Source organism: Rhinopithecus roxellana, chromosome 15 (assembly GCF_007565055.1).
Source record: "Rhinopithecus roxellana isolate Shanxi Qingling chromosome 15, ASM756505v1, whole genome shotgun sequence".
Taxonomy (NCBI): Eukaryota; Metazoa; Chordata; class Mammalia; order Primates; family Cercopithecidae; genus Rhinopithecus; species Rhinopithecus roxellana.
In genome coordinates, this window is record NC_044563.1 from 127,303,465 (window position 1) to 127,315,740 (window position 12,276).

The 12,276-nt window shown below is 39.2% G+C and overlaps 1 protein-coding gene across 3 annotated transcripts in view; it reads right to left on the reverse strand.

Moving 5' to 3' along the window:
* The window catches only part of SIK2 (salt inducible kinase 2), a 137,995-nt gene that overhangs the window by 34,906 nt on the left and 90,813 nt on the right, over positions 1 to 12,276 (reverse strand). For all 3 annotated transcript variants that reach the window (XM_010382332.2, XM_030917231.1, XM_010382331.2), the window contains exons 5-6: positions 1,457 to 1,581; positions 893 to 1,016 (exon numbers count right to left, since the gene is read on the reverse strand). In XM_010382332.2, the coding sequence (XP_010380634.1) occupies positions 893 to 1,016; positions 1,457 to 1,581 (249 nt within the window). The remainder of the gene's footprint in view (positions 1 to 892; positions 1,017 to 1,456; positions 1,582 to 12,276) is intronic.

A 12,276-nucleotide genomic window follows, 5' to 3' on the forward strand; every position in this document is an offset into this window, starting at 1 on the left:
GGTGCATGTCACCACAACAGGCTAATTGAAAAAAAATTTTTTTTTTTTTTTGTAGAGACAGGGTCTTGCAATATTGTCCAGGCTGGTCTCCAACTCCTGGCCTTAAGAGATCCTCCTGCCTTTGCCTCCCAAACCACTGGAATTACAGGTATAAACCACCATACCTGATTGACAGATTAATTTAATTAAACCTTACAACACCCATGGGGTAGGAGCTATTGCTATTTCTATTTTATAGATGGGGAAATTGAAGCAGAGAGAGAGGAGATAAAACTTGTTAAAGTCATATGGCCAGTAACCGGTGGACTCAGGATTAAAATCAGGCAGTATGGTAGTTTGGCTTCACAGTCCATGCTCTTAACTACAAAGAGTATTATTTCTATTGTTAGTAGAAAGAAAAAAGTTAAGAATGATTTTATCAAAATGAAACTAAGGGGTAAACTTAACTGCTGTCTAGGTAACAGCTCAGTACACGACAGGCAGGGATTATGGCATCTCATCTGAATTTAGCAGAATTTTGCCAGTTGGCTTTTTAATTAAAAAATTTTAATTTTATAAAATCCATTACATATTGGAGTAAAATGGTTGTGAGTCTGCATCTACAAAGGGCTTCGTTAAATCTAAAATAAACCTGGGACATTTATAGACCCAGAATGAATGAGAAGACATGCTGCTGTTAATCTGGGAAATGCTGTGTGTTCAGTTACAAGTAGAAGGCTGGAACCTGTCTCACCTACATAAAGGAGTTTGCTTCTTTCTATAGCTTTTAACCTATAGCTCAGTCACTTTATTTGGCACCCAAACTCTTGGAAAAAAAGAAGCTTTTACCTAGGCCTTTCACTTGGAGCACTAACACTGTAAAACACTGTAAGTAAGATGAAAAGCTTGTTACCTTCTGACATGAAATATGGAATCCGGAATCTTCCTTCCAGAACCCTCTGCCTCAAAATTGGAAGAGTCGGTCCATCAAAGGGCAGAGCTCCACAGACAAGGACGTAAAGAACAACTCCCATACTCTAGGGAAGAAAACAATGCAGAGACTTTCCTACCCAAGAACGTCAAACGCTCTTTGTTTTCCTGAACATCCTCAGGGCTCTTGAAATCATATGGACTGAAAAATTCCTGTCTGAATTTATTATTTTCTCAGAATTTGAAAAAATCAAAACCCTGACTACTACAATAAGTATCTTATAATAAATACCAAAGAATTTGAATCTGATCATTTTGATTACTACTTAACTTTAAATTACTGCTGATATTAGGATGACAACACCTATCCTTAGAAAGTCTTTCCGAGGGATCCATTTCAAGATGCTCTGAGTAAGTATAGTCCAGTGGATGGGGAAAATATGAAATACTGCTTATATGTTAAGTACCAGGAGCTTCTAAGATGGGCCAGAGTACCAAGTATTATCATTATAGATGCATTTAACAACACAGCAAAGCAAAGCAGTACCCAGATGTCCAGCTGTGGTCCTTCATACTGCTGCCCTTCAAAGACTTCTGGGGCTGCATAAGGGGGGCTGCCACACCATGTTGCCAGCAGTTCGCCACTTTTAAAGAAATTTCCAAAACCGAAATCTATTGGGATGGAAATAAATGTTACTTTCATCTATGCTCTCAAACTATACTGCATTTCTCTGTAATAAATTTTATAATATGCTGTATTAACAATATCACTACTATTTACTGTGAGGACTGGGATGGCATCTTATCTTGTGATGTTTCCCTGGCATCAGCACAATGACTACCAAATAGTAAGTACTCAATACATGTTGCTGAATGTATGTGTAAATCAATCAAGTTTTCTTCCCAAAGAGAGTGAGAGATTGGTAAAAGACTTTATATCATGTGAAAGAAAATCAGCCTTAAAGTGGACAACCCAACTAGTATTTGATAATCTTAGAATTTCAATTACCTGATGACTGCTAAAGAGCTCTTTATTTTAAATGGTCTATAAGGCAAGAAACAAATAAGTAAAACTCTAAGATATTCACCTGAACATAACCGACTGTCTGGCTGCCATTACCCCAGATACATAACCCTTGAAGGCAACTGAGTGCAGCGTTTCCTAAGTGACAACCTTGTAAGTGTTGGTCCACATATCCTGTTTTAGCAGATACCCATCTGAAGAGCTCATTAACATCTGATGGCCGTATAGCCCAGCCACAAGCCACCTAGCACCATCACTTATTTACTAATTTATGGATCGTAGTGGCATTATAGTTCAAAACAGTTAATGGCCTTCTTCTTATGATCTTAGCCAAACTGAATCTATAGTTTTGATACAGAGAATGCACTCTAGAAACACTACTCAGATGCCTTCAATATGCATTAAAAAATTTAGTAAGTATTGTTATAAATGCAAGTTTATACCCTTTTGCTAAGCCTTTATAGTCTCATGTTCTTACCGAAGAAACAAATTCCTATTATTTTGTTAAGTTATACTCATGCTGTCTTATGTTGCTACATACTCCTAACTGAAGAACCTGTCTCAGTGACAGGAACTGGCTCTCCACCCAGCAGGAGCGCAACATTGCATGCACAGTGAGCTTTAAGAGATGGCTCAAGAAAGACTGGATCGAGTCTCCACTGCCAGACAGACTGACTGGCTTTGTGACTTTGGATCAGTCTTTGTGAGCCTTAGTTTCCCCATCTGTAAAGTTAAAATGATAAATATACCTAGTCAGTAGGTTGCTGTAAAGGCCCAGTGTTGAAATCAGCTCACTCCATTCATACCTTGAGACCATACATACTTGTGCACCTTAGGCAAAGCATTCTCTTAGCTTGCTAACATAAAAACTAGTGGCAAGCAGTAGTAACAGTAATAACAGTAATGATCCCCATCATTACAGCTTCGTGGAAGAGTACAATCTATGAAGTTATGAGAACTAGAGCTAATTTCCAGTTTTATCACTTTCAAGCCTCAAGTCCTCTAGGAAAGTTATTTTTCCACATCTATAAATGTAGGGATAATCCACCTACCCAGATAGGATGCTGCGAGGATTAAATGAGATTAAGAATGTAAAATGCCAGAGCGTACTAGACGTGAAAGGTCAGCTCTCCTCCTCCTGTGAAACCATTACCACCAACTGTTGCCTTTCAGAGAAAAAGGTCCCAAAAAAATAGATAGGAGTGGTAGAAAAAGTTAGAGGGAGCTTAAGGGTTTAAGAGAGAAAAGAGGGTACACCTGGGGAAAGAGCTTCAGATACAGTCTAAACCTAGTGAACAACACCGTGGTCTGCCTTTGGTATCCAGGAGTGTGAGGCAAAGGGGGTGCCAGGGAGAAGTTCTCTCTTTACAAAGTAACCTCAGCTCAGCTCCACAGTCCACTTTCCAAAATGACTGTCAGAAAGGCCTTGTCTTCACAATACCACCTCTATGACTAACCACCCCTAGAACATCGTATCCCATATGGATACATACAGATATATATATATATATTTCTAATTTTCTAGAAAAACTACACTCTCAGATGAGTCAAGGACTAGATGTTCCCATGAGTCAGAAACTAGATGTTCTCATGAGTCAAGGACTAGATGTTAAATGAGTCAAGGACTATGTTCAAATGTTAATTTCACTCACAGGATAAAGCAGCACAAGAAACTCTCGGATGTGTGTTCAGAGATCCTGAAATACATACAATAATTGCTGCACTTTAAACCATAATCACAGGATGAGTTTTAGTACCTGTAAATTGAGGATACTCTCCAAATAGCACGGGTAAGGTTGTTTTTTTTTTTTTTTTTTGAGACAAAGTCTTGCTCTGTTGCCCAGGCTGGAGTGCAGTGGCACAATCTCAGTTCACTGCAGTCCTCGCACTTCAACCTCCTGAGTAGCACAGGTGTGCTCCACCATACCCGGCTAATTTTTGTAAAATTTTTTGTAGAGACAGGGATTCGCCATGTTTCCCAGGCTGGTCTTCAAATCCTGGGCTGAAGCAATCCACCCGCCGTGGCCTCCCAAAGTGCTGGGATTACAGGTGTGAGCCACCACCTGGCCCATTGGTAAGTTTTAATGTCTCCAGGAGCCCTTATAGAGTCACATCATTCTGAAATTTCCCAGACCTGGTGAAATAAACTCAAAGGAGTGAACGGGACAGAGGCCTGTAAAGAAGGTGGCCTGGCCTCTTTATTGCCTTAGGCTCTCATGGTACACTTCACAGGCAAGAGAACAAGAGCTAGGAATGCTTCTCTGGACCCGTGGTAGCCCAGTTTCAACCTCTGCTTTACAAATCTAGCACAAAGAAAGCTTCCTGTTCACTTACAAGAGGAGTGGTACTAAGTAATTATTTCTATTTTCTGCAGGTAATATGAATATAGAAACTTGGGTCTATAGGAATATTAAAAGAAACACTGAAAGACAGGCTCACTAAGCTGTAACAATATTACATGTGCTGAGGTCTTCTATAACCTTGTCAAAGCACTTCAAATGTTATATTTATATATGTTTTTGAGACTGGTCTTGCTCTGTTGCCCAGGCTGGAGGGCAGAGGTGTGAATCACAGCTCACTGTAGCCTTCATCTCCCAGGCTCAAGTGATCTTTTTGCCTCAGCCTTCCAAGGAGCTGGGACGATAGACTCACACCACCATGCCTGGCTAATTTTTTTAAAATTATTATTATTATTTTTTGGGTAGAGACAAGGTCTCACTATGTTGTGGAGGCTGGTCTTAAACTCCTTGGCCCAAGTGATCCTCCTGCCTCAGCCCCCAAAGTGCTGGGACTACAGGTGTGAGCCACTGCCCTCTGCCAAACACTGTATTTGTAATCATCTGAAGAATGGGTTAAGGAAGACTTTGGTGTTAGGCAGATTGGGGATCAAATCTTGGGTTTTCCATTAACTATGTAATCTTGGACAAATTACTTAACTTCTTGGAGCCTTGGTTTCCTCATCTGAAAAATAGGGACAATAGTTACATTTCTTAAAGTAGTTGTATTAATAGAAATAGATATTATATTGCAATTGAAACACAGTAGGTAGCCAATAAACAGAAGCTATCGTTGCTATTATTATTTATTATTTTACTTATCTGTCTATCCCATCAGACTAAGTTCCTCAGGAGCAGAGAATGGGGGACAATAGTCTGTACTCCCAGCATATCATCTGCAGACAAGAGCTGCTCGATAAAGGTTTGCTATATGAATATGTTGTTCCTACCTCTTTTAAAAGTGCTCTACTACGTGACAGGAGCTGACTTAAGCTCTCTGAAGATAACTTCTTCTTAGTTCTATGAAGTATCCTTATTTTAGGAGAAAGTGAGGATATAAAGTTAAGTATTTTGCCAGAGGTTATACAGCTAGCTACTAAGCTGCACCAGTGGAATAGAAACCAAGTTTAACTACTTCGAGGCTTCATTGTTAACCACTACCTTCATGTCTTTCACTGGCATATCAAAAATAGTTATTTTTGAAGAAGTTAATAATTGTCAGGGTTAAGAAGTGGCAGCAAAAGGCACTTAAAAATAAGAGCCTTTTAATTTCTTCACAGGAATCTGGATAACTTGCTTCACCCAGTCTGCAGCTTTCTGCCTAAATGCATAAGGTGCATTGTGAAATGGGGGGTGAGTAGGGGGGGATGAAATATGAAAATGCAGGATTTATTTCTTACTGCCATTTATTCAAATGAAATGGACTATATTCATGTTTCATCATACTAACCAATTTCATTCATTCCTTCATTAAACATCAGCATTCCATACACATGTCAACCACTGTGCAAACACAGAAGTCTTGCAACAACACAAAATAATAAGACTCCACATCATCATCTGACTTTTGGAAAGCATTATGAAAACAATCACTTGGGCATTCGTCTCTCTCTCTCTACCAGACTCAGATCCAGCCTAGCTCTGCTAGAAAGCAAACATCTTTCTAGTTTAATATCTTCTCTAATTCTGATATGCAAGTTAATACCTAAAACTATGGCTATGTTCCTCAGACATTCTGCTTGCTATTATAAACAAAACATTTATGCCATGCCATGTGGCTTCATTTTGACTTTTTTAAACTCTTAATTTTGAAATACTTTTAGATTTACAGAAGAGTTGCAACAGTAAATTCAGATTTCCCCATACCCTTCACCCAGCTTCCTCTGTTAACATTTTACATACCTACAGTATAATCACCAAAACTAAGCTTCAATTATCAAAACACTGATTCACTACTATTAATTAAACTACAGACTTAACATTTCATGAGTTTAGTCACGTGTTCCTTTTCAGTTCAGGAATTCCACGTTGCATTTAGCCTCCTGACTCCTTAGTCTTCTCCAATTTGTATTCATATTCTCTCACCTGGGTTCTATATGGTCTGAAATATTTATAGAAGAGGATTCGGGGTAGAGTCTTTTTTTTTTTTTTTTTTTTTGAGATGGAGTCTCGCTCTGTCGCCCAGGCTGGAGTGCAGTGGCCGGATCTCAGCTCACTGCAAGCTCCGCCTCCCAGGTTTATGCCATTCTCCTGCCTCAGCCTCCCGAGTAGCTGGGACTACAGGCGCCCGCCACCTCACCCGGCTAGTTTTTTGTATTTTTTAGTAGAGACGGGGTTTCACTGTGTTAGCCAGGATGGTCTCGATCTCCTGACCTCGTGATCCGCCCGTCTCGGCCTCCCAAAGTGCTGGGATTACAGGCTTGAGCCACTGCGCCCGGCCCGGGATAGAGTCTTTAATTACAGATCAGTTACTGACTCTCATGAAAATCAACTAGGTCTCAAAAGCTGAGTCCTCTATCTCTTACTTAACCAGCAACAGCAGACCAAGGATATATCTGAACATAGCCCTAGAGCTGCTAGTATTGCTTTCTGCTCTATATTTTGAAAGTTGACTGACTGACCTATATCGTCCTAAAAAAAAACCAGTATTACTATCATCACTAAATTGTATAAATTATATAAATTATCAGTGCCCAAAATTATCATTAGCAAAGGCATGATGTTTTAGGAAGAAGAGGGTCTTGCATAGAGTAAATAAGCTGATTCTGATGATTATTGTCTAATGGGAACCAAGTACAAAATAGAGAATTCTGTTTGTTGGAATGAAGTAATGAAATAAATCAAATACTAACATGCATATAAATCACCTGGGGAAATTGCTAAAGTGCAGACTCTGACTCAGTACATTTAGGAATGGGCCTCAGATTCTGCATTTGTAACAAGCTCTGAAGTGATGCTCATGCTGCTGGTCTCCAGACCACTCTTTGACTAGCCAGAAAACAGAATGAAACAGAGGCGGTGAAAAATACACAGAAGATTTAAACAGTTTGTCAATGTTTACTGTTGCAAAAGATTACACTTGCTAAATACTTTCAGGATTTTTATTTAAATAGGAGACGTAAGAAAATTGTTAGGTTAAACTAAGTCATTTGTTTTTTAAAAAGGAAAAAAACAAACAAAACATTGAAAACCAATCTTCAGGCTAAGGAAAAGTAAATGATTTCTAGGAATCAACACCACTGAGGCAATTTTGAATCTCCAGCAGTGTGTTATAATGTCTAATTTATAATTTAAAAAATCCTCCTACAGAGCAGCAGATGGCTTTAGGGTTAAATTTATCCTTGTTTCTAAAATTACCAGTAGAATTCAGCTAGCCAGGCTTGATGAAGAGTTACACATCCTTTGTAATTATAATAGGAGTGAAGAAGACAATTATGAGGAAATGAAAGCTGACAAATGAAAGGTGGTGAGTGATAGAGATGAAGCTGACCCATTGCACAAACTGAATGTGGATCAGCCAACACTGACGTCAATGCATACTTTGTTGCCCACCAGCAAGAAAAGGTCAGTTGCACAGTTCATTTCCAAACATCAGTCACTCTCCCATCTGACAGGAGGGAAGGGAATAATCATCACAGTTGAGATGAAATGTGATCCTGCTGACCAATGTAAGACATCTATTTGTCCAGTCAGAGAGTTCAATGAGCTAAGAAGCAAATAAATAATCTTCCTTAGCTTAAATGAAGTAAGGGGAAGGGAAATGAAGAGGGAAAAAAAATCAAACCAAACTGAACCCTTTGAGCCATCTTCCATATTCCCAGCTTACTATGGAATGCTAAGTAGGACTTAAGGATACAAAGTTTTATTGTGCTTTTTGATGTAAAGCTCTTTTTACTTTTTACATAAGGCTAGTGGCAGGAGAACAAATGGAAGACTTGCAATAAATATTTTTCCAATAAAAATAAAATACTTAAAATTTAAAAAAATATATTTTTCCTATCTTTGCCTCTCCTACCCTTTTTCAGTTCTAGAGGACAAATCTGAAATCATATATACAGAAACCTTGACTCAAGGTCATCTAGTAAGTAGGAAGGTTGTTAGAAGCAATGATGGGCCAGTGCCTCAAATCAGAAAGGAAGCATTCTTCTTGGGCTAAAGACAAGTGACTCGTGATGCACAGGTCAGATTAATCAGGCTAATTACACAATATTAATTACATTTAAGGTCTCTCTCAGCAAAAAATTAAGTTGCATCAACCAGAGACAATTGAGAATATGTGAAAAACTTTCCTTGGTCCTAAAAGGTTTGTATTAATAAGGCTTTAAAGCCTTAGTTAATTAAAAAAACATGCTGAGAGGGTTATATGGCTATTAAAATTTTAAGGCTTTGTTTTCACATGGAATCAATTATACATTGAATACAAATAATAGCTACCTTGTATTGAGTGTTTACATGGTGCCAGGAACTTTATCTAACAATTTATTTAACAAACAGTTAACTAGCACTATGTGCCGGGCACCGTTCTAAGTACCCTACAAACATTAACTCAAGTAATAATCACTATGAGATATGAACTTTCATCATTCTCCCTTTACAGATAAGGAAACTGAGAAGAGAGAAGTCAGGAAACGTGGTCAAAGTAACAAAGCTAGTAAGTGGCAGAGGCGGGATTCAAACCCAGGTATCCTCACTTTACAGCCCATACTCTGACCTATTACCCTACATCGCCTCCCTGTCTCCAATATTATCACCAATCTCTATAATCTGTTCCTGAAAAACAGATTTGTATTTAATAGATATGGAAACCCAGGCCTAGAGAGTGTAAATAATCAGCCCAAGGTCATAGCTACTAAGTGGCACAGCCAGAATCTGCACCAGCACTGTTACTCAACTCAGTACTCTACATGAAGCCCTGTTTAACGTGTGATTAATTCATAGATTTTTATCCTTATTTAAGTATTTATTATAAACATTTTAGATTGGGAAAGTTAGAGAATAAAACTAAATATAGATTGGGAAAGTTAGAGAATAAAACTAAATATTCTTCATCTATTTATTCTCAACTTAATGCCTAAATAGCCAGAGCCAAGACAGCTAGGTGGAAATAGTACTGCAATTACTAAAACTACTGAAAGCCAATATCGCTTTGCATTCAGCTTCTTACTGTGAATGTCCTCACACTCACTTTTTACAAAAGTTGGAGGTCTCATGGTTGAAGTAATGAGTACACACTGGTGTGGGTGAATCCATGGCTCATTAGTGTCTCAAGTTTTGTTTTATTTTTTTGTTTGAGACAGAGTCTTGCTCTGTCACCAGGCTGGAGTGCAGTGGTACGATCTCGGTTCACTGAAACATCTGACTCCCTGGTTCAAGCAATTCTCCTGCCTCAGCCTCCCGAGTAGCTGGGATTACAGGCATGTGCCACCATGCCCAGCTAATTTTTGTAGTTTTAGTAGAGATGGGGTTTCCCCATGTTGGCCAGGATGGTCTCAAACTCCTGACCTCGTGATCCGTCCACCTTGGCCTCCCAAAGTTCTGGGATTACAGGAGTGAGCCACCATGCCTGGCCTGTCTCAAGTTTCTGCTCACGGGGAGAACATAACCTGGAAACTGATCTCAAAGCCATGTTTCTGTTATTTATTAAAATGAACCATGTTTGACACTTCTATTCCATTTTGTTTTATAAACACAAAAATATTTTAATTTAAACCTAGTTTTGGCTTGTGCTTCTCAATTTCAATATAAAGGATGGCTAAAACAGTTCATTTATTCAGCTTATTCTGCAATTAGAGGTTTTCATAAGCCCCACCCCCCCAAAAAAAAAAAAAAAAAAACAGAAAAAAGTATAATTTGAGGGAATAACTTTGCAAGGGTTCTTGTAATTTCTTCCCATGGAGCCCTATTTTTCCCATGTGTTAGATTCCATTACGATTTAAGAGTCCTCAGAGACAAGAAGATGATTCTTAAAGAAAATCAGGGCCATCAAGAAGTTATAAAATCTACAGATAAAAATAAATATCCTGGAGAAATTATTTAAAGACACTGGAATCCATCTAAACACTTTATGGCATGTGGAATGATCTGGCCCATGCCTACTTCTCCTGGCTCTTTTCCTATCATTCTCACTGGCTAACACCTGCAGTTTCCTTACCACTCCAATTTGCTCTGGCCTCTCAGCCTTTGCATGTGCGGATCCACCTGCTTGAGGAAGCTACCCCAGCCTCAATTTCTCTCTCTCTCTCTTCTCCTTTTTTTTTTTTTGAGACTGACTCTCGCTCTGTTGCCTAGGCTGGAGTGCAGTGCAGTGGTGGGATCTCAGCTCACTGCAATTCAGCCTCCCAGATTCAAGCAATTCTCCAGCCTCAGCCTCCTGAGTAGCTGGGACTACAGGGGCATGCTGCCACGCCCAGCTAATTTTTTGTATTTTAGTAGAGACGGGGTTTCATCATGTTGCCCCGGCTGGTCTTAAACTCCTGAGCTCCGGCAATCTGCCCGCCTCAGCCTCCCAAAGTGCTAGGATTACAGGCATGAGCCACCGCTCATGCCTCTCCCTCTTTCTCTGTCTCCCCCATCCCGATCCCACCACAAATACCTTCTTGTTAATCAAGTGTTAGCTAATAATTTTCCTGATTCTTCCAGACAGAGTTAGTCTTTCTCCTAGCCTCATGGTCCTGAAAACAATGATCTTTTTGTGTTATATTAACTTAAAGGTCTGGTTCTTATTTGATTAACTCCTTGAGGTAAGAGCAGAGTTAAGCTTTTTGTCACTGCTGCTGTTTTTGTCTTGAAATGTATGAACCTCCAGGACTTAGTCCAAGAGCAGAACAGAAGCTTAATAAACATTTACTAAAATTTTTGAGGACAGTGGAGACGACAGAGAATTAAGTGTGGGCAAGAAAATTTGAGTGCTTGGATATACTGCACACGTGTGTGTGTATGTGTGTCTGCTTGTAAGGAATGGAAGCAGGGACACTAAATATACAACCATAGAAAGATGGACCCCAAAATTCAATTAGTGAGTACCCCTTCAGGAAGCAGTGACAGAATGCTTGGAAATGACAACATGGTGTAGTGGGAGAAGGACAGATACTGTGGTCAGAGAGACCTAGGTTTGAATTCCAGGTCTACTACTTATTATCTGTGTCACCTTGGCCAATTGTTTAATCTCTTTGCATCTCAGCTTTCTCATCTAGTAACTGGCAATAGCTAAGTGGCTCCCAAGGTTGCTGTGAAGATGAAGTAAGAATCTAGCTGAATACCTGAAAACAGTGAGGGCTCAATTAAATGTGAGTCATCACACTGTCTTCACCTGAGAGAACAACTTCACCAATCTGAATTTTTACCTGACTTCCATAAAATTGGAAGGACTTGAAGATTAGATACTAAAAAATGAAAATAAAAACCAAAAAGACACAACAAAAACCTAAGATATCACACAATGACAGCAGAAGCACTGATTTGACCCACCTATATTTTATGCCAGAATTATAATAGACATACTATAGCCAGGCAAAACTTGGTTATAACGTCAAAGCAATATTCTGTGTTTTTTGTTTGCAAGTTTCTTTCGTGTCTTACTTTGACATTTTCTTTTGAGATGTTAATGACAGCACCTTGTAATTCCTATAGCACATGATTTACATACCTATAACCTTTCTCTGCAAGGTTATATGTTCTCTAAAATGTAATATGTTTTTCTCTAAAAAAACTCCTAGAACACATGCACACTTATGTTTCTTGTAGCACTATTTACAATAGCAAAGACTTAGAACCAACCCAAACGCCTGTCTTTGATAGACTGGATAAAGCAAATGTGGCACATATACACCATGGAATACTACGCAGCCATAAAAAAGAATGAGTTCATGTCTTTTCAGGGACATGGATGAAGCTGGAAACCATCATCCTCAGCAAACTAATGGAACAGAAAACCGAACACCACATGTTCTCACTCATAAGTGAGAGCTGAACAATGAGAACACATGTACACAGGGAGGGGAACATCACACACAGGGGCCTGTTGGGGGTTGAGGGGAGGTGGGGAGGGAGGGGAGGCAGGGAGGGAGG